Below are 22,740 nucleotides of genomic sequence, written 5' to 3'. Positions count from 1 at the left end.
TTCATGCTTTAGCCAGAACAAGAGATCGATCCCTTTTGACCTCGACTTCCTGAATGTACGACATCAGCCCCTCTCTCGCTTGACCTCAACCCCTCTCTCGCTTGACCTCAACTCCTCCTTTGCTCGACCTAGCTTCCTCTTTCACTCGACTTGGACTCCCCTCTCACTCTCTTCTCACTCAACCTTGACTTCCCTCCTACTCGACCTCCACTCCCCTCCTACTCGACCTCCACTCCCCTCTTGGTTGAGCAGTCCTTGACTTTTCCTCTTGCCGCGAGCATTGTCCTCTCCTCATCCTCATTCGACCATGACTCCCCTTGCACTCAAGAAAGCTTCTCCCTCCCACAAGCCCCAGCCGAGTAGTCCTTTATTGCTCTAGTCCTAGGACCTGCTCTTCAACCTTTCTCTCTCTGTTCCTTAATCTTGCAAGCTCTCTCTTGGTCCGCTAGTTTCTCTGGCTTGGTTTCTGTTTGCTACCTATCTTGTCGTGATGTCAAGGGATGGGAAGCGCACTGTGGTGGTCAAAAGGAAGTCTTTCGACCTAGTCTTAGAAGGGGGAAGCTCCAATTTGCTTAGAATCACATAATACTGCAAGGGAAGAAGGATATCCATCTTCCTAAAGTTGGCAAAATTCAAATGGCTTCTTGAATCTTGGGAAGAACTCTTGGCTATGAAAAAATTCGTACCCCAAGTCAATTATTTGTTTCATCAAACAAGGAACAAGGATAGAACCTTCGTGTTGAAGCTGAACTCAAACAAGTATAGGAACTGCCTAGCCCTTATGGAGACCAATGGCAGCGGTTGGAGAACCCTTGCATTTATGAAAGGGTTAGAATCCAAGGGATGGATGAAGATCTCCTCCTCAGCAACAGAGTTGGAATGTTATGTCTTTTCTCCCGCAAAGAAAGGCACAACATCTCTAGTCTTTCAGCAGGAGGAGAAGAAGCCAACGACCTCCCCTAAGGATTTGAAACCATTTCTCAATAGTACAGCTCCCATGTGCCCTTGCCCTTATTGTGGCAAGCCTTTGAGTCTTTTACTGAGTGGTGGCTTGACACCTAACCCACAGGCGGAGGAGAAGACAAGTAAGCGCTAACGATCCTTTGCGAATGTTGTGGGGGAGAAGAGCAATGTTGTAGGTGACTCTTTGGATTTCCTAAAGCTTGATAAAGGCAGCCCCAAAACCTTTGTCTCGTATTCTCGTTTGATGATGTCGGTGTGGACCTTAACCTTAGCCTCATGTTAATAAAAGCTACTAAAGAAGGGATCTTTAAAGGTATCAAGGTGGGCAGAAATGGAAGGATTATAGAAGTTTCTCATCTTCTTTTCGCAGATGATACTATTATTTTTTGTGAAGATGATCCCCTCCATATCCTCAACCTCCAATGCATTTTGTTAGGGTTTGGGGCCATCTCAAACCTAAAAGTGAACCTTGGCAAAAGTGAGCTTATTCCAATTAGGGAGAACACAGGGAGGAGGGTGCTTTCCTTGCTGGTCCCTTGGGTTGTAAGATGGGAACCTTTCCCATTAAATACCTCGGTCTCCCTCTCGAAGCCAAATTCAAAGATAAAGGAGTCTAGGACCCTATTATTGAAAAGTTTGAAAGGAGATTGGCAAGATGGAAAAGAAATTTCTTATCAAAAGGAGGCAGACTCACTCTTATCAAAAGAACTTTGACAAATCTTACAATTTACTTCATGTCTCTACTTCCCTTACCAGCCTCAGTTGCTAGGAGATTCGAGGGAATTCAGAGAATATTTCTTTGGGGAAGCTTAGGGAAGGAGTTTAAATACCACCTTGTTAAATGGGGATTGGTCAAACAACCCATTTGTTCAGGTGTGGGGTTGAAATCCCTTCTCACTTTCAATAAAGCCCTCCTCGGGAAGTGGTTATGGATGCTCATGAAAGAGAAAGACCACCTTTGGTGGAATATTATTGATTCTAAATATAGGCTAGAGCACAATGATTGGACAACACACAACGGAAGAGGTCCCTATGGAGTGGGTGTTTGAAAATTCACCAGGAAAGATGGGATGATTTTTTTCAATTTGAAACATTTCGATTGGGGAATGGGGCCAATGTTTACTTTTGGCATGATGTGTGGCACAAGACCCGTAATCTTCAAACTGAATTTCCTTCCATCTACAACTTGGCTTGTGACAAAGATTTCCTTATCAGTCATCAACTCCAAATCACTGATCAGGGAATTTTCTAGGACTTTCCTTTTACAAGGAACATGGCAGATTGAGAACTTCACAAACTTTCTGAATTCAACAAATTTCTATACAATTTTGGTCACTAAAACATTTCCAACAAGCCAAATTGGGCTTTGGACAAAACTGGTGCTTTCTCTGTAAAATATTTTCATAAGAAGCTCTCACCGTTGGGAACAAATTGCAAGAACTCCCCTTGGATTCACATTTGGAGGACAGCAGGCCCTTCAAAGGTTGTTTTTTTCCTTGGGAATCCATACGTGGAAATATTTTAACCCTCAACAATTTGCAGAAAAAGGGGCTTACAGTTACGAATCAGTGCTTTCTCTATATGGCTGACACTGTATCAGTCAACCACATTCTTCTCCACTGCCCCTGGACAGGGAACGTGTGGAATTTGGCTCTTTCCTTGACTGGGCAGCAGTGGGTTACGGCAAATTCAGTTGGAGGGGAGATTTGGGCTTGGAAAGGCATCAGAGTCACAAAGGAGAAGCGAAAGGCTTTGACCTTCATCCCTCTTACCATCTTTTGGTGGTCTTGGAAAGAAAGAAACAAGAGAGCCTTCAAAGATTCATCTACCCCGCTTCCAACCTGCAAGGCCCAATGGATTACTGCTATCCCCAACTGGCTTAGTGGGAACATTGTTAATGATCATTTTTGTAATCTTTGATGTTTGCAACACTCTACAAGGTGGTTGATGTTTTGTACCCTGGGTTGGCATCCACTTGAAATAATAATATATTTTCTTTTTGCTGATCAAAAATAAAAATAAAATAAATTTTTTTATATTTATATTCCTTAATTATTATATTTTGAAATTCACTTTACAAGAACAGTCTTATAGTATATGACAATTGAAAAAACATAAAAATGTGTTGCAAATGGATTTTTTTTTTTATTTGTTCAAAATTTTTTGGTCAGTTTTATTTTAATTTTATTTTAAATTTATATTATCATTTTATTTTTATTTTTATTAAAAAGTGTGGATAAAATGAATAATTTACTCCAAAAAAATTAATTCTAGATACTAAAATATGTGGCAACAAGTTGCCAAAAGAACTAAAAACCATGAAGTCTGGTTTAGAAATAGAAACTCACAACATAAATAAACGAGTTTTCATAATTTGTTTCTTCAGTGTACAAAAACAAAAATAGAAAACCGAAAATAGAAACAATATCAAACATGCCCAAAATTGCAAAGATTTAAAAAAAAAATGGCCTATTAATTTCGCCAACTTGTTACTCTTATTTTGATTTGATAATCTTTTTTAAAACAAAAAGAAATCAGTGTTTCTAATATCTTATAAAAATGAAGACCCACATATTCACAATCAGTGATCTTTATTCTGATTTTGGAACCTATTTTTAAGAAAGAGAAGGATAAGAACATATCTTTTACTTTATAAGTTATTTTAAAGAAAATAAATGGGGCCCACTAAAAAAAATGTAGATAATCATAAGGATTATTACAAGAATGAAGATTTTCCTATGTCATATTTTATGCATTAAAAATTGTTACAAATCTGAAATAAATTGAACATTTAATCAACATACGGCACTCGGGGTCACAAAAGAACGATAGGACAAGAGAAACAGAGAGTGAGGGAGAAACAGCAGTAGGCAAACATGGGAGTTACAGCTTCAGGTCAACCCTTTCTAATATTAATAATAAAAGACACAGGACATTAATACCCTCATATGCACATCTAAATGCTAAAATAATATATTCCTTTCTAGCACCCCTCCTCAAGCTGGAGGTATGTAAGTATCACCTAATACTAGCTTGCTATAACAATTAGGCAAGGCAAGTTTAAATAAAGCCTTCGTAAAACACCTCCTAATTCATAGATTTCACAAATGAAGTGCTCACAACCTTCTTCATCACATCATCCCTTGTAAAATGACACTCAACTTCAAACAGATGTGTCCAAAGCAATGCGGGACACAGCCTGGACATGCAATGATTTTTTTTTTTAATTGCAAGTATGCTCCTATGGCTAATTTAATAAACCGACACTGCCCCTCTCTCAGAAATATTCAACCCACATCATACATAGAACCCTCAAAAAATTCTCATATACAAGGTAATGCTCCCACTTCAGAGCCTCCACTCAGAACTTCCTACACAGAACATCGACAGAACGTCACTGCAGTAGTGCAATCATAATGAAATCACACTGTAGTTTTGATAGGACCCCACTCCCATCATTACTAACCTAAAGTATACTGGCAGGCCTACGAATCTCAAGTTTTCTCCATTCCTCTTGTATGTCGTCATAACACCCTTAACGCTAGGTTTTGAAAAAGACTTTTCATGCTACTTGTTTAGAATAAATAGAGATGGAGTTACAGTGTAACTTTGTGACTAAGTAATATTGTTAATGCGAAGATACAATATTTATATATCTATGGTAATTTATGTGTAAATGTAAGCATCTGTCTTCCCATGCAATTTTGAGAGCATCATAGAAATAATTTATATTGACCATCCTAGACACTAATCTTTGGCTCTTATAAATGGAATCAATCCTGAAGTAGTTAATTCTGCTCCTAGAACAACTATAGGGTTCTGTGAAAATAGGAGAAAGAGAAAAACTGTCATTTATTGATATAAGTATGAACCTGGCTGAAGGCATTAGAAGGCTATTATACTCCAACTCCATCCCCCTCCCCTTTCCAAAAAAGAGGGGAAAAAAAAAACGTCTAAAATCCAAACATTCTAAAAAAAATTAAATTGAGTTAAAAAGCAGGAATTAAGACAGTTCACAGAACCTCATCGAACTAAGGAAACAAAAATCATGTAAAAATACAAAGATGTCCAAAAAAACAGGAACTGTCTCATAGACTCACAAATTTGGGTTCCAAAATGGGCTTTAATCTATGGACAATACAAGTATGTTGTAGAGTTTGTCTGGGGCTTTCCTTGTATATATTATGGTCCCACAACTCCTCCCAGATTAAAAGTTATTACCCTTTGAAGTTGAGCCTAAATTCTCAATTCTTATGGAAAGGCTTCATTCAATCCTAACGGTACACAAATGCAATTGCAAAAATATTATGCATTAGTTCCCTCCACCTACACAAAATTCGTCCCCAAGCTTGAGCCTTAATAATGAGGAAAATTGAGAGGATGATATTCAAAGAGATGAGCAACAATAGAAGTATGAGAAACATCACTTCTCCATTTTTTGGAAGAAAAAGAAACTTAATGAAAGCAGAAAGAATGTATAAGGAAGAGGATTCCTCCACATCAAAAAAAAAAAAATTAACCAAAAAAACAAATCAAGCTAATAAAGCCATCCAATCGCACAAAAGATCATAAAAACACCAAAACAACCAAAAGGAAAATCCCACAATGATAAAAAAAAAATACACAATTTTCAATCCTCTCACAAATCAAATGAATCCCTGAAACGCAATCATGAAAAATGGGAGCATTCCTCTATCCCAAAAACAAAAAAAAAAACTGGACACCACCATAACCTCCTTATATCCTTACGCCTTCCAAGATATCTAAAACAGATCGCCAAGAAGCCCTCCAAAGAACCTAGCACTCAACAAACAAACCTTGAAACTTATTCCATAAATTCTGAGCCACAAAGCAACGCCAAAATACATGAGCATGAGACTCATCACTAACATAACACATCACACACACATCAAGAGAGACAAAGCCTTATATGGTCTTCTAACCTGCAGCCCATGGTGGCATTTTTTGTAATTATTTGGAAAACATAAAATGGAAAAAGAAAACTATTTTCCAAAACAGACTAGGCCTCACCTTCCACAAATGACAAGAGGAAAAAAGGATTAGACAAATTAATCAAATGAGAATACAAATATTTACAAGTGATCACACTAAAGTGACTAAACAGAAAAAACACGATCAATTACGATACAAAAAAGGCTCCTCAGCCTCCCCAACATTAAGGAACAAGAACAATGAAATAGGAACATTATTAGATGTAGTAAGACAAAAAGGGAAGGAAAAGAAATAGAGCAGTAATGGTCCCCTACCCAAAGATCCCCAGAAATCAGCCTAAGTAAGAACCATTCCCCACTTTTTAGTTTTTTTAATAGAAATTCTTCACTTCATTTTAACATAAGGAAAGAAAAGGGGTTAGCTTCCTTAGTTCGGTGTGGCATTCTTAGTGGCCTCTGCCATATTTAGGAGTTCCTTTAGGGGGTAATTCTAGATTTGTTGAGATTTGGATCCAATGGCAAAGAGCATGGTTTTAAATCACCGTTGCGGGCAACGTCGCGTAATGGTCGTGGGTGTTGTGGGACGCAGGAGAAGCAGGCGTTAAGAAATGGGAAATGGTTATAGCAGCCGTGAATTTTTTTCATGCATGCCAACCATGCCAAAATCGAAAATTAAGCATGGAATCTTTTATAACATGATTTTTAATTAATTTTGACCACTTTAATTCAACGAACAAACACTTTTTAATATGCAACATGATTTTTATACTAATTTTAGTGCGCTATTTATAGGAAAAGTTTTTTTTTTAATACTTTCCACCACTTTAATGATTAAAAAAATTTAGAAATGTAATTGAAAATGAAAACCAATTAAGTAGAGACATAAAATGAGTCAACATACAATTATGCATACACAATAAATTCATTACTATTAGTATGTGAAATAGTTACATGTAATGATTCCATCTAATTTTCTAAGTCAATAACAAAGCAAGCATAAAAATTTGGGACATTTGGGGTTAGGCAATTTAGGCCCATTAAGTAATTTAAGACTAAATAGATAGTAGGTTCATTGTATTTAATATTGAATAGTTACATATTCTTTTGTATTTTCTAACAATTTTAATTTTTAAATTCTAATATTCAAAATATCAATAACACATAGCAATTTAGGCGATAATTTAATTTTTAAATTCTAATATTCAAAGTATCAATAACTAAGTGTAGCAGTTTAGGCCCATTAAGCAAATTAATTAGTTAAGCTATAAGTGTAGCAAATAAGCAATTAAAAGTATAAGTAATTAAGTACTAAGTAGTAAATGGAAATAGATAAGTTATAAACATTGTTTAAGATAAAGTCATAAGTAGCAAATTAATTAGTTAAGCCAATAAGCTGCCTAACTTGCTTTAGCGAGGGGGGGGTGACCGAAAAGAGTGAGGTGGAATAAATTGTACATGCTGGCAGAAGGCAGACAGGCGAACAGGCAGTCAGAACTCAGGAATTCACGAGCACAAAGCATCTCCCATTCCCGAACCCTCTTCAAAGCTCAAAGCCTCAAATCCTCTTCAGATCTACCCAAATCCCAAGTTTCTAGCTTGATTTCTTACTCAAATCTACCCAAATCACTTCCAAACAGCGACAAATTTCTTCCCAAATGGATAAAATTTCAAAGGTAAGGGGATGCAGTAGGTCACCTTCATATGGCGATTTCAAGCACAAATTTTAACACCATGATCCAAACACAATTCCAAGCAAAAAAACAGATTGTGAAAACTGATAATGCCAAAGAATATTTCAAATCCATTCTTGATGATTATCTCTTGAGTCAAGGTATAATACACCAAAGTTCCTATGCTGACACTCCTCAGCAAAATGGAATTGCCGAAAGAAAAAACCGGCACCTACTAGATGTTGCCCACTCCCTCATGTTCTCTACACATGTACCGAAACACTTTTGGGGTGAAGCCATTCTCACTACAGCCTACCTCATAAACATGATGCCCTCTCGTTTTCTCAAATTCCAAACTCCCTGTCAAACTCTACTTCAATCCTTTCCCAATACTCGACTCATCTCCACTATTTCCTTCAAAGTATTCAGGTGCTTAGCCTTTGTTCATGCTCATAGTCAACACCGGGGTAAACTTGATCCTAGAGCCCCAAAGTGCATTTTTCTGGGGTACTCTCCAAACCAAAAGAGTTATAAATGCTATTTACCAGCTACTAAAAGATATTATCACTTCATGGATGCCACCTTTTTTGAGCAACAACCATATTACCACAAATCTGAAATTCAGGGGGAGATTACAAAGGAATTCCAACTTTGGGATATTGAAGAGTTATCTCACCCTTCTTATGATTCTAGCCCTTCTCACCAATCACAAATTTCTAAATCTATTCCAACTACTGACTCCATTTCTCATTCACATCCCTTCTTAGAATCTCCCGTTAAACATCGGCATCTAGACACTAGTCAACCAACAAAAAATGATGAGTTGATTACCTATTCACGGAGGAGAAGGAACCAAAAGGTGATAGCATAACAAGCATCCCTTGAGCAAATCCAAGAGTCTGATCCAAGCCCTAGATCAAGTGAGAATCCACCAAGTAACTCTAATCCCGAGACTTCCCATAATGAATTAACTAATGATGATAGTGATTGTCCAATTGTTGTGAGAAAAGGTGTGAGATCATGCACAAAACACCCAATATACACTTTTGTGTCATATCGGGGGTTGTCATCGAATTTTAGATCTTTTGTTGCCAACCTCGACAAAATTGAGGTTCCTAATAACATACAAGAGGCTCTCGATACACCTGAATGGAAGTCTGATGTCTAGGAAGAAATCAGTGCACTAGAAAAGAATGGAACATGGGAGATCACAAAATTACCAACTGGAAAACGTCCAGTGGGTTGCAAACGGATATTCACTGTGAAATACAATGAAGATGGAAGTATCAACCGATTCAAAGCGTGGCTGGTAGCAAAGGGATTCACTCAATCATATGGAATCAACAACGAAGAGACATTTTCCCCTGTAGCCAAGTTAAATATAGTACGGGTCCTCCTCTTATCTTTGGCAGCAAATTTAGACTGGCCTCTTCACCAACTAGATGTCAAGAATGCCTTCCTCAATGGAGACCAAGCTAAAAAAGTCTACATGGAAATTCCTCCTGGTTTCGAGACACGAGCTACACACAACAAAATCTACAAACTCAAAAAAATCCTTATATGGGCTCAAGTAATCCCCAAGAACCTGGTTCAAGAGATTTACAAAGGTAGTCAGGAGGTATGGCTATTCTCAATGTCAATCAGATCATACACTATTTGTTAAATGCTCTCCTGAAGGAAAAATTTCTATCTCCATTGTATATGTGGACGACATCATTCTAACAGGACATTATGAGGAGGAAATGAGTAGTCTCAAAAAATTTCTAGGACCTTGGGAATCTCAAATACTTCCTAGGGATGGAATGGTCAAGGAAGGGAATCATTGTCTCCCAAGGAAATATGTTCTAGATCTTTTGAAAGAGACTGGGATGCTCCGATGCAAGCCAGCAGATACTCCTATGGATTCAACAACCAAACTAGGAGCCAAGGAAGACAATGCACCAGTGGATAAAGGTAGATATCAAAGACTAGTTGGAAAACTTATATATTTGTCTCACACCCGACCTGATATTGGCTTCTCTGTCAGTATGATGAGTCAATTCATGAACAATCCCAATGAAGAACAATGTAGGCAGTTTATAGAATCCTACAATATCATAAGCTAACACCAGGTAAAGGATTATTTTTTAACAAGAATCAAAGAAGAGATATTGAAGTATTCAATGATGCAGATTGGGCAGGATCAATACATGATCGAAGGTCAACTTCTGGGTACTGCACATATGTGAGGGGAAACCTAGTTACATGGCAAAGTAAGAAGCAATTAGTTGTGTCAAGAAGCAGTGCAGAAGCTGAATTCAATGCAATGGCACACGGCATCTGTGAAGGAATATGGCTAAGAAGGCTTCTAAAGGAATTAAAGATTTCAGGTGAAGAACCCATGAAGATGTTCTGTGAGAATCAGTCAGCCATCAGCGTTGCAAAGAACCAGTGCATCATGATAGAACAAAACACGTGGAGATCGATCGACATTTCATAAAATAAAAAATAGAGGAAGAAATAATCAAGATGTTGTATGTGCCTACATGTCTCCAAACAGCCAATATCCTTACCAAGGCTCTGCCAAGAAAGACTTTTGATGATCTGAGTTCCAAGTTGGGCCTAATCAATATTTAAAACCCAACTTGAGGGGGAGTGTAGAATTGTTTGATATCTGTCAGCCTTTATTAGAGGTTGATCTTTAGGAGATTTATAGCTAACAAAGCAGTTGATTTGTTAGCTATTTTTGGTTCCACGATCCTAGGGGATTTGGGTAGCATGTTACCCGATTTTGTAGATAGTCTTTCCTATTTTACAGCTTTCCATTTTAAATAGGATATTCCATTTTCAGTAGGTTGTAAATATCCCTAGTAATTAGACGAGAATTATCATCTATTTAAAGGGAATGTAATCTTCTTCATAAGTTAGTGGAATATTCAGTTTTCTTTTCCACATTTCAACAGGATCTAAATCGGTTGATATGCCCATAGATCCTAACAACAAATTAGTGTCAAATAAGGGTGATTTACTACGTAATCCCACGAAATACCAGAGACTTGTTGGAAAGTTAAATTATCTCACAGTTACTCGGCCAGATATATCTTTTGCAACAAGTGTTGTGAGTCAATTTTGAGATTCTCCAAGGACAAGTCATTGGGATGTCGTGATTCTCATGTTGAGATATCTCAAAGGTGCACCTAGGAGAGGTCTATTATATCGTGATCAGGGTCATACTTAAATCCATGGATATGCAGATGCAGATTGAGCTGGATCGCCTTCCGATCGGAGATCCACTACCAAATACAGTATCTCGGTTGGTGGTAATTTGGTTTCTCGGAAAAGTAATAAACAAACTGTGTTGGCAAGGTCAAGTGTTGAATTAGAATATAGAGCTATGGCTCACACTACCTGTGAACTTGTCTGGTTGAAGAACATGTTAGAAGAATTGGGTTTTCCGCATTCTCAGCCTATGAAGTTGATGTGTGATAATCAAATTGCTCTTCATATTGCCTTCAACCCGGTCTTTCATGAGCGGATGAAGCACACTGAAGTTGATTGTCACTTTGTTTGAGAGAAACTTGTGCAAAAGCTCATTACAACTGCTTATGTGAAGTTGGACATGCAGCTTGCAAATTTGTTTACCAAAGCGTTGGGGGGTGCTAGTGTTAAATTCATTTGTAACAAGCTAGGAGCTTATGACATTTATGCTCCAACTTGAGGAGGAGTGTTAGAGGTATGTTTTTTAGCATTATTATTATTGTGTTAGTATGTTAATTAGTGAGAGTTAGTAAGGGCATTATTGTCAGTAGTATGTATTTAAATTTGTATTATAAATAGAGGGAGAGACCTATCTTCAAGTTAGGTCATTCACTTTTAATCAAATCTTAATAGTTATAAAAAGCAAAGTAGGCTTGCATCTAAAGGGTGGGAAACTAATTGGGTTTAAGATGTTCTGTGGAGTGTCCTTGGAAAAGTATTGCTCAGGTTTGTCCTTTGAATCTTTGATTACTCATTATATAAAATATGTTGTGGGCAATGAGTCACTGATACTCTCTAGGAAGATGTTTGGGTAGGGAATTATGTGCTTTCCATTTCATTCCCTCATTTATATCATCTTTCTTTAGCAGGTAGTTATTTCAGTACTTCATTCCTTAATTCAAATGGGACTACTTCTTCTTGGGATATTCACTTTTGTAGGCCTCTAAAAGATAAGGAGTATTGTTGGTTCTGTTGGAGGGCTGTCTTTTCTCATGTAGGAGGGAAAGTTTGAGTTAGGGTTTGGATTCCTTAGATTTCTATTCTTCAAAATTTTTCTTTGAGCATATGATCAAATCTTGTCAAGCCTTTCCCCTTCATCGTTTCATCTAGAAAGATAAAGTCCCCTCTAAGATCAATGGGTTTACTAGGTTGGCTATCCTTGATAGAGTTAAACAAAGTAGGAAGCTTTTGAAGTCATCATAAACAAATGTTTGTTTTTCATGTTTTGATAGCTCAAAATCTGCTTCGCATCTTTGTTTACATTGCCCTTTCTCTTGGGGCTTCTAGAATAAGTTATTTATAGTTACTGGGGAGAATTGGGCTCGCCCGAATTCTTGGAGAATATCTCCTTCACAGGTTTTGGGAAGAGTGGTGATAGTATTGTGGACTTGTAGACCTTTGCAGTTTTATGGGGAATTTAGATGTAGAGGAATGATCATATCTTTTCTGAAAAGTGGAATTCTGGTACATTGCTTTGGGACAGGAATCAGTACTTAGCTTCTCTTTAGACTTTTGGCACTTTTAAAAGGGTGCCTTTCTCGGATATTCAAAAAATTGGAAGGTTGTTTAATTTTGGTTGTTTTTTGGTCTATTTTGGTTTCTTCATTTTTATAGGAGAATATTTTTTCCTCCTCTTTGTGCCAACTGCACCTTTCAATTGCACATTAAAATGACTTTTCCTATAAAGAATAAAAAAAATTACTTTTCCTATAAACAGTGCACTAAAATAATCAAAATTCATTTAAAATAATGTTTTAAAAGATTCCATGCTTAGTCTTCAATTTTGGCATGATTGTGCATGCATGAAAAAAATTCACGGCTGCTACAACTGCTTCACGTTATGTAACGTCCACTTCTCCAGCATCCTACAACACCCGCGACCATTACACGACGATACCCACAACCACAATTTAAAACCATGTTGGAACCTCAAAACAAATCAATACAACCCACTTACAGCAGCCTAACACCTGAACCCATCCAAGTCCTCTATGTTCAAATACCTCATGCCTGTTGATATGCAACCATCTGAACTCATTTCCAGTTTAGTTACCATTAACCAATCCATCAACCATTAATATTGCAAACTACAAAGAAAACTGCTTCTTCTTCTTTTTATAGTGCCATCATATGGCTATTGAAGCAATCCAGAATTGAAAATCAAAATACAGGATATTAAATATGCTTCAGATGTCAAAATGGCACAGAGTCTTCATGAGTCATGGTCAATGTTGAAAAGATTGTACAGTTAGTGACTTTCTTCTCTTGCTTGCAGGCATCCAGGATAAGACAAAAGAATCCATAAACAAAATTATTTTTTAAAAAAACTTCTAGCAGCCACAACAATTTAGAAGCCCACCTCCCATTTTTCAGATTAACGTCCAGCCCCAGCAAATTAGAATATGAGAGCCTTTTAACTAGTTGGACAGTGGAAGGCTTTCTGCATATCTGCATCCTCTGCAATAAAAGAACACGGCAATACATGATTTTTAATACCATCTGAAGAAATTATACAAACCAATTAAAGTCTACAATTACAGAAATGCAGCTTGTTCATACCTCCTTCCACCACATTATGTGAGAATAATCCTTGTCATCTAAGGCTTCTTTTGAATCCTTCAATTTTTTGGTCACTTTTGGGGTTCCCTTCAAAACCTTCTGTTCTCTAAAACAGTGAATCCGCTCACACCGTCTTTTACTATTCCGAAGAAAATGGGGGGAAAGCGTTAATATGCAATAAAAATTTGAAGAATAAAAAACATAAATTTTAAAAAATAGTCATCTCTCGTCATTAACGAGATTAGAAACCCGTCAGACATGCACGCACAGAGCTAGAGAGAGAGAGAGAGAGAGTACGGTGGAAGCCGAGAAGAGCTAAATAAACGCTTGTTAGGAACAGAGGAACAGAATAGGAGCGGGAGGGAGCGCCATCTCGGGAAGGAAACGACGACGGTTTTGACCGTTGGCCAGTACATTATGGTGCTGAAGAGCGTTCGCGAGATGAAACACTTTGTTGGCAGTTCTTTCTGCGCTTTATCCCCTCTGGAAGATGATTGAATGGAAATGAGATCGTAACTCAGGTAGAAATTTCTAAACACTTTCTTGGCAGTTCTTTCTGCGCTTTATCCCCTCTGGAAGATGATTGAATGGAAATGAGATCGTAACTCAGATAGAAATTTCTAGGGTTTAGGGGGCCCTGAGCACCGAGCAGGGTTTTAGAGCTCTGCTTACTCCTCAGTTCCCGCCACAGAGCAGCAGACAATGCCTGCACTGCAATAGGATTTTACGGGGCTCATGTGACAGCGACGATTGAGATTTTTCATTTGGGGAAAAACAATGGTTACTTATTAGATAATCAGCGGAGCATTTCTAAATTATGAAAAAAAAAGTGTGAGCTTAAAATAATTCTTTATTAATGCATACATACAGAGGCAATACGTATGAGATGTTATAATTTAAACATATTTATTATTGAATAAATCATAATTCACAAAGAAAATATTTTAATTCTTTATTAGCAAATAATTATAATTGCATTAAATCCATTTTATAATTTAAATATATAACACAGTTTTTCAATATAGTATTTGTTAACCTTATAGGTCATACCCGGTTTTAATAATGACAAATATTCAAGCATTTAATATCTCTTAAGTTTATATGCAGACTCATATTAGTAATGTCATTTGATGACATGTGAAAACTTGAAAACTAAAGACACACAAGATTTATTTTGTGTTATAATTCATATCATGTTTAATTTGGGTCTGTAATATTAAAGTATGATTGGTCTGTAACAATTGATGTGCATCATGCATGTAGAAACTTATAAACTCAAGACCAGATTGACTTTAGGGATCACCTGGTCGACGGACGTTAGGTTTTTTAGATTAAGTTAAATAACTTCAAAATACCTTTGAAAGACCTTAAGTCAATGCACAAGCACGTAAAATATCCCCAAAATCAATTAACATATTAGAGGAATCAATTGAAGTGGGAGTAAACAGAAAGGGCAAAGTCATGAGATTTCGGGCGATCAAACCCCTAGTGTTCAAAACACCTCGAGCGACCGAACCCTGGACGAGTCCAAATATTGACTTTTGTTTCAGGCAACTGAACCATTTTAAACATAGTGTCCACGAGCGACCTAACCATAACTCTGACCTTTCCCACCAACTCGGCAGTTCGAACTTCATGTTCAAAATAGTTTCGGACAACCGAACACATAAGTTCAGTTAACTGAAATCTTGACCAGGCACTCAAACCGCAGACAGTGTGGAAATCACATCTGTTTAGCTAACCGAACCTTGACTCGGGCACCCGAACTTTGAAAAATCGATTTTTTCATTGAGTCTGTTCGGGCGACCGAACCGTAGGTCAGCCACCCAAAATTCTTGGATTGTTTTATATTTTTACCACAATTAAGACGGTTAAATATAGTTGTTTTTGCTAAATCGTTTTAAAACAAATTTAATAATTTCTTACATGTCCCCAACAGTTATTATTTTTACCATTTCACAGGGGTTCATTTGTAAGGATTAGTAAGAAATTACCAAAGTGATTAGTAAAAAATCCTCTGAAAAATTCCAAAGCTTATATTTCTCAAATATTCCAAAATACTGTCCTACTTCATTTTCTTTGATCATCTAAGCTTAGAGAAAATGTTTAGATTATTAGTACTTAATTCTAAATAGCTCTATACTCTCATTGAAATTTGTATTGTTTGATTTTTGTATTGAGAGTTTTGCTAGGGTTCTTCCCACAAATTTAACTTAATAAATCTAGCATTAAGAAAACTCATTAGTTTAAGGATTTTTACATTGTCATTGCAAGATTCTTTAAGCAATAATTTTTGTGTGCAAATTTTTTTTTATAAAATTTGATTTCAAACAACTTTTGTACTTGATATAATTTGAGAAAATATTTTTGAGTTCGTTTGAATATTATTGCTAGCACATTTGAACACTAATCTAATATTGAGATTTGATATACTTTGCTTTCAAATATTAGTTTGTTTGAACATTTTTGTGCATACTTGAGATTATCATTTTATTGAGTGTAAATTGCACATATACACTGAGCTTGTCATTCTTACATATTTGGTGTGCATTGATTTGTGATTGTGCTTAGTAGTACATATTCGTTTATGTAAGAAGCATTTCCGTGTACGTAAAATTTCATATTGATTGTTGTATTCTAGGTGTGGGTCTGAAGAGGGAAACTAACTCTATTGAATAGTTTCGGATTGACTTAAACTCGGTTAGGAACTAGGTGTACCATCCTGGTAAGATGTAGGTTGAGGTCAACCCCGTGAATTGACATGATTGTAACTAGTGCCGCTCCACCCGTTAAGTAAACATTAGTGGAATCCTTGTACTGGTAAGCCAAGGCGGGGACGTAGGCACAGTTGGTCGAACCCCGATATCATATCATGCGTGTACTTTATATTTTCGCAATTTATTTTATGCACTTTTATTTTCAGTACATATATATTGTATGTTTGATTCATTATATGTTGTACATGTGTTGATTGGGTTTATAATTGCATATATAGACCCTAAATTGCGTAATACTATTAGATTAATTTAATTTAGAGGAAAATTTTAAATACCCAATTCACCCCCTTTTTTGGGAATACACCAAAGCTAACAGTGTTGATATGTATTCTTTTATTTTATAATTGCATGGGCTGTGTATTAAGTTCCAAAAACATGTCTTGTATAAAATCATTAAATTATAAATTCATAAAAAATATGAAATTTTAATTTTATGTATTAAATTATAAAATTTGACTATGGGATTAGATGTAGGCCTTGAAATTATTTCAATTTTTTTTTCGTAAAAATTTTAAGTCCCATTTTGAAAGCATTATAGAAAGAAAGGGAAAATATGAATAATCCAAATTTTCATATTTAGTTTTGAAATGAAATAGAGTGAAAAATATATATATATATATATATATATATATATCAAATTAATAAACAAAAATTAGATTTTCAGCATCATAAATATTTATTTCCCCCCACCCTTTAGTTTTTAATCATATTAGAACAAATTTTTATTTTTAATAAAATTTGGTGTGGGATAAAATATAATGAAAAATAGGTTCCTTTATGGACAAAATTGATTTTAAGCATCATGAACATTTGTTTTTTCTTAACTTTTAATTATATTATAATATTTTTTTTTATTTTTAGTCATATTTGGAATAGAGAGAAAATATAATAGAAAATAGGTGTCATTTTTATTTTTCATTCCTTTCCCCAATTAAAATCCTTAATCTAAGACCCTAAGTGTTGAGTTGTCTATTCAAATTATTTTTAAAATTTTGAAATTAGCCAATAAAATTTGTAATTTAATAATTATAAATAAATAGTACCATTAATAATGTTTGGTATATAGAAATAATATTAAGGAAAATATGGTTTCTTTTTGTACTCCAATCATTTTCACAATTAAAATTCTTGATTTAAACAGACCCTATGTGTTGAGTTATTTTTCTAAATTATTTTTTAACAATTTGAAACTCCTCAATAAAATTTATTTCTTAATAAGCTAATTATTATTTGACCCACAAATAAAATTATTAATATTTTAAAATTGTATGATAAATTTATAATTTAAATTTTTTAACAAAATAATATTAAAGCAATTAAGTTTTTCTATAGTAAAATCATTAGTGAATAAAAATATGTGCAAATTTTAAGACTTAATTAATCATAACATGAACTTGTAAGAGGGATATTTAGATCAAATTTTTGAGTTGATGCATTTGTAGTTATAATAATTTGTAAAATAAAAAGCTAATTAGTTTCAACCATTAAAACAATTATTCAAAATTTAATTTTAAAATTGAAACTTTCCAATAAATTGTAATTAATAAGTTGATTATTACTTTGAAATTGGCCCATAAATAAAATTTTTAATATTTTGAAACCACAAAATAAATTTATAATTTAATTTTTGTAATAATTAATGATAATTAAATCAAGATTTTCTATAACTGTTACTCATAATTGAATTTTTAATTTTTTTAACTAGTAATATGAATTGATCTCTACTGTCTTTATTATATATTTTTTATTCTATTAATTAGTAAAAGCATTTTTCATAATTATTATCTTAAAACTACCTTGGACCCCTTAAGTTAAATGGATTTATTTCAAAACAATCTGATGAATTTATAATTTAACATTTGAAATTGTATGATAAATTTATAATTAAATTTTCATAGCAAATTATTAAAATTTTCTATAAGTAAATCATAATTATATTTAAATCCATATAAATTTAAAAACTTAATTAACCACAAATGAGCTTGTAAAGTAGATATGTAGATTAAAGTTTTGATTGATGTGTTTGTTGTTATAATAATTTGAGGATGAAGGGGGTTGATTAGTTGAATGGCCAACTTGCTAAAATTTTTATTCACGTATCTAGTAAGGAGAGGTCTAAGCTTGACCCAAAGTCTCATCATTGCAATTTTTTGGGATATCTAGAGGGTGTGAAGGGGTGCAAGCTATAAGATCCAATTGCAAATAAGGTGGTGATCTGTAGGGATGTAGTCTTTGATGAGAAGGTTATGATGAAACGTACTCGAGTGTGATGAACAGAAACAGGAGCCAAAAAGTTGGGGTAGTGATGAACATGTTGTGTAGGTGGAATTGGAAGCTCAGGGCAACGACAATGATCATAGTCCTATGGTTGCAGGGAGCTCTAGCTCAGGAAACTGGCAAGTCGACGATATTCCTATATGGAGATCTAGACGCACTATCAAACTTCCACCAAGGTATGGATTTGAAGAGTTAGTATCTTATGTTTTTCTTACTAGTTGCAACGATCAAATTACATTTCAAGAGGCAGTGCACAGTCAGGAAAAATATAGGTGGATGGGTGTGATGATTGAGGAGATGGAATCACTACATAAGAACCAAACTTGGGATTTGGTGGAGCTTCTAGATGGGAAGAGATCGATAGATTGCAAATGGGTATGTAGGAAGAAGGAAGCAATTTTAGAAAAGGAATGAGAGAAATTCAAGGCACAGTTGGTGGCAAAAGGATACTCACAGAAGAAGTGGATAGATTATGATGAAATCTTTTCTCCAAAGGTTCGACATATTTTGTAGAAACCCTAAAAATATAATAATAATAATAATAAAATAAAAGAAATAAGGAAAAGAAAATAAGAAAAAAGAATTATTTAAAGGGACATCAGCAGTTATTCGTCGACGAACCCAGGATTCTCGTTGACGAACGTCCTTCTAGATCTTGTCGATGAAGTACACGTGTCGACGAGAAGATACTAAAAGCAGGAAAATCAGGTCATTAAGGGTTCGTCGACGAACTTAATATCTTCATCGGCGAACACCCTTCTACGACTCATCGACAAGTACACGTGTCTCGTCGACAAAGCCACGTGGCTAGTAGTCTATATATACGCAAAAATTAGATCTACAGCTTGGGTTTCATTTTCTTTTTAGTTTTCTCCCTCTAAACTTCTACTTTCCCTCCTTCTCTCTTCAGATTCAGCTTTGTTTTTCCCCGTTTTGGCGATCAGAAGTTGTCACGATGATCCCGGGGAAATTCCTTACAACTTAACTAGAGTGGATTGCTGATTTGAGGTGCTTAGGCACCATCCCAAAATCAGGGTAAGTAAGTTATTTTAGGATTTATGCAGTTATTTGGAATATGTGAACTCAAGAAAAGGGTTAGATGGTAATATATTAGGGTTTTAGTTAATTGAATTGGCATTAATGCAATTTCAGGGTTTGGAGTTTTGGACTTTGTAGGCGTAATTTAGGGTTTTCTACAGGCTTCTTAGCAAATAGGTAAGGGAATAGATTAAGTTAGGTATTTTTAGAAAATTTAACATATATTATACAACATTTGTTTCAGAAATTATATGTATGAAATAATTAGTTTTGGGAAATACTAATGTTGAACTGAGGAAACCTTGATTTTAGATTTAATATTATTTTGTTAGTAAAATATATTTTACGGGTCAGATACTATGATATAGTAGTACTCATTTGTGTGGCATGAGTATAAATGATTTTACTACAGACTTATAACATGATTAGAATATTTTATGTTTTCACAAAAAAAAGCATGATTTGACCATAGTTTTATAAAGATGATGAACAGTACAAAAATTAAGATATTTTTTAGTATATTATGATAATATAGCCGGCGCAGATGTCGTGTGAATGATAGCCGGTGTAGATGTTGTGATACGATAGCCGGCGCAGATGCCGTGATCAATTTTAATATGACAACCTTTATTCAAAAATATGTAAAAGTCAAAGTTTATTTTAAAAATATGAAAATGTTATTTATGAGCAGAAATATATTATGTGAAATGTATTATATAGTAACAGAACCTGGATGGTTACGTATGCTAAAAGCACGGTACCGTTGCTAGCTAGCTAGATCAGAGAAAGGATACCCATTGTGTGCCGACCCGTTAGAGGTTTGATGGAGAGTAGGCTGGGCGGACTAGATTGGTGTATAGCCGACAGTGTAACCACACTATTTAGGAAGTGTGGGTAGGAGGCCAATTAGCCCTGAAGTGTAGACAGTGTGTAGGATACCCTCTATGTACTCACCCGTTAGAGGTTTGATGGAGAGTAGGATGGGCAGGTCAGGATGGGTGGGCAATCATACGTAGATATATCATGTTTGACTTAATATGGTATGTAAGAACCCGACCCAAGAATTTTGGATTAAATAAATAAGTAAAGGGGTAAAAAGGTAAAATTTGCAGGCTTCATCGACGAAGCCATTGTCCTCGTCGACGAAGGCCCTTATACTCTTCATCACCGAAATTTAGAGCCTCATCGACGAAGAGATACCGAACAAGTTGTAAAATATTGGAATAAGGTTCATGGCCGAAGGATCTAGCTCGTCGCCGAAGGAACCGATTCATTGACGAAATGCATAGATGACTCATCGCAGAAGGCGTCGTATCGTCGACGAATTGGACCGGGTCAAAGGGGTTATAAATATCATTTTTCATTTCTTCATTGCTAAGAAAAATCAAATCTCTCTCTCTCTCTCTCTCGGAAGCTCGAACCTCTCTCTCTAGGGTTTTGAGTCGTCTATTACCCAAATCAACGATCCGATGTTACCACGTGGATCAGAAGGAGGATCTCTACGTTTATAGTGGATCAAAATTTCATTTCAAGGATTTTTAGGTTTTCTCCCAAAATCGAGGTAAAGGTCCGATTTTAATTTTTGGTTCGACAGATTTGTAGTAATGGTGATTATATTAAAGTATTGTTCTTCGATTTTTAGGCTTTGGGTTCCCGTGATGCTGTTTAGGACCAATTTAGTTCGTGTTTTGGTTTTTAGGGAAAGGTAAGGGGTTTCTGTTTATCGGTAGAATTGTAGTTTATGATTCTACGGATGTTTTGGTAACTTATTTGGAAAAATCTATCACATAAAATTATGGGATTTTCGGTTTAGAGTTTTTGGGAAAATTGGGGGTTTCGGGTATCATCTCCATTTCTATTAGAAAACTTTATATTGGTATAAATTGTGATATAGAGATGAGCATACCTTTGATTATTTTAAATTGTATTTCTGGAATACCTGATATGCGATTGTTTGTTTACCCAAACAAGTGTGGAATGAGATGATGAATTTGAATGATGTATTTTGTGTAGAAAAGTGTGTCGTTTAACTACCGTAGGCAGTGAATTATTCAAATGAGATATAGGAACGTGAGTTCCAAAATGTTCCAGGTTTTGTGAAAATGTCGAGTCGGGATAATACCGTAGGGGATATATCAAAGCGGATCGGATTAAAATGCCATAGGCTGAGATATTGAACCGAGTCAGAATAAGACCATAGGCTTTGATGTCCGACTTTTGCCAAAGAGTGCGCAATACCACTAGATAGACTGATTTTTACTGAAGGGCGTGAGAACACCAAATTTGCACCGATTCAACACTGTGGGGGCTTATGCTATGCCAGGTTACCGGAGGCACCAGCTTTTACCGAAGGGTGTGAAATACCACCAGTTAGTCCGACTTTTGTTGAAGGGTGTGAAATACCACCAGACAATCCAGCTTAGGCCGAAGAGTATAACGACACTAGATCGTATTGCTTTGTATCATATGTATACTTGAACTGTATTTGTGAAAATACTGGTATTGTGAAATGTATGTTTGTTGTTAAAATAACACTCATGTATCCACACACTGATATAACCTGTTTCTCCCTTACTGAGAGTTGTCTTGCCCCTATCATACAAATGTTTTTTAGGTCCTTTGAGTAGCCGACACTAGTGTCCTAGCGGCTTAGGAGCATGGTGGTTAGTTAGCCGTGTAAAGGTACTTGTATAAGAACTGGTCCTTTGTCGAGTAGTCATTTTGGGTTATGCAGACACCTAGGGTATGTTATGTATTTTGGAGAACTAGATCCTATTTTGTATAGATTGTTGAATGGTTTTATGAATGGATTAGGTTGAATTTTCCACTGCGTATATACAGTGTATGTGATGATGGATAGGGTATACGTGAACCTTACAGGATCGGACCCTTATATTGCATAGTATCATGGATGTTGTATGATATAGGGACATGTTAGGTTATTAAATCACACCTTGGGCCCGTTTCTGGGTTTGGGGCGTTATAGTTTGGTATCAGAGCTAACCAGGTTGTTAGGTCTTGTAGAGTTGGTTAGGCATGATTTTGTGAACATACCAGAGTATAGGATGTAGGGAATGGGTAGAGTAGGTTGAGGGTTGTCTTGTAGCTGGATAGAGATTCATTGGCGGTGTTCTGTGTTTTTCCTTGAATGACAATTTCAGTAAAATCACGACAAACCATTGATGGTTTTGTGTTTGTGCAATAGGGCTAACCTAAGCCTAAGAGTCTAGAGTTTAACATGATTATTCTGCAATGATTATGTTAACT

At 35.6% G+C, this 22,740-nt stretch overlaps 1 protein-coding gene across 3 annotated transcripts in view; it reads right to left on the bottom strand.

The window, feature by feature from the left end:
- LOC131152292 (DNA mismatch repair protein MSH1, mitochondrial) overlaps positions 1-14,160 on the bottom strand; it is a 144,168-nt gene extending 130,008 nt beyond the window's left edge. For 2 of the 3 annotated variants that reach the window (XM_058104105.1, XM_058104108.1), the window contains exons 1-3: positions 13,679-14,160; positions 13,382-13,520; positions 13,182-13,279 (exon numbers count right to left, since the gene is read on the bottom strand). In XM_058104105.1, coding sequence (XP_057960088.1) covers positions 13,182-13,279; positions 13,382-13,520; positions 13,679-13,797 — 356 coding nt within the window. In that variant the 5' untranslated portion in view covers positions 13,798-14,160. The remainder of the gene's footprint in view (positions 1-13,181; positions 13,280-13,381; positions 13,521-13,678) is intronic. The other variant, XM_058104107.1, reaches the window with a different exon arrangement.
- Between the last annotated feature and the right edge of the window lie 8,580 nt (positions 14,161-22,740).

This window comes from Malania oleifera, chromosome 3, assembly GCF_029873635.1.
Source record: "Malania oleifera isolate guangnan ecotype guangnan chromosome 3, ASM2987363v1, whole genome shotgun sequence".
NCBI classification, from domain to species: domain Eukaryota; kingdom Viridiplantae; phylum Streptophyta; class Magnoliopsida; order Santalales; family Ximeniaceae; genus Malania; species Malania oleifera.
The sequence above is the reverse complement of the archived record's forward strand: the minus strand, read 5'-3'. Positions and strand labels throughout refer to the sequence as shown.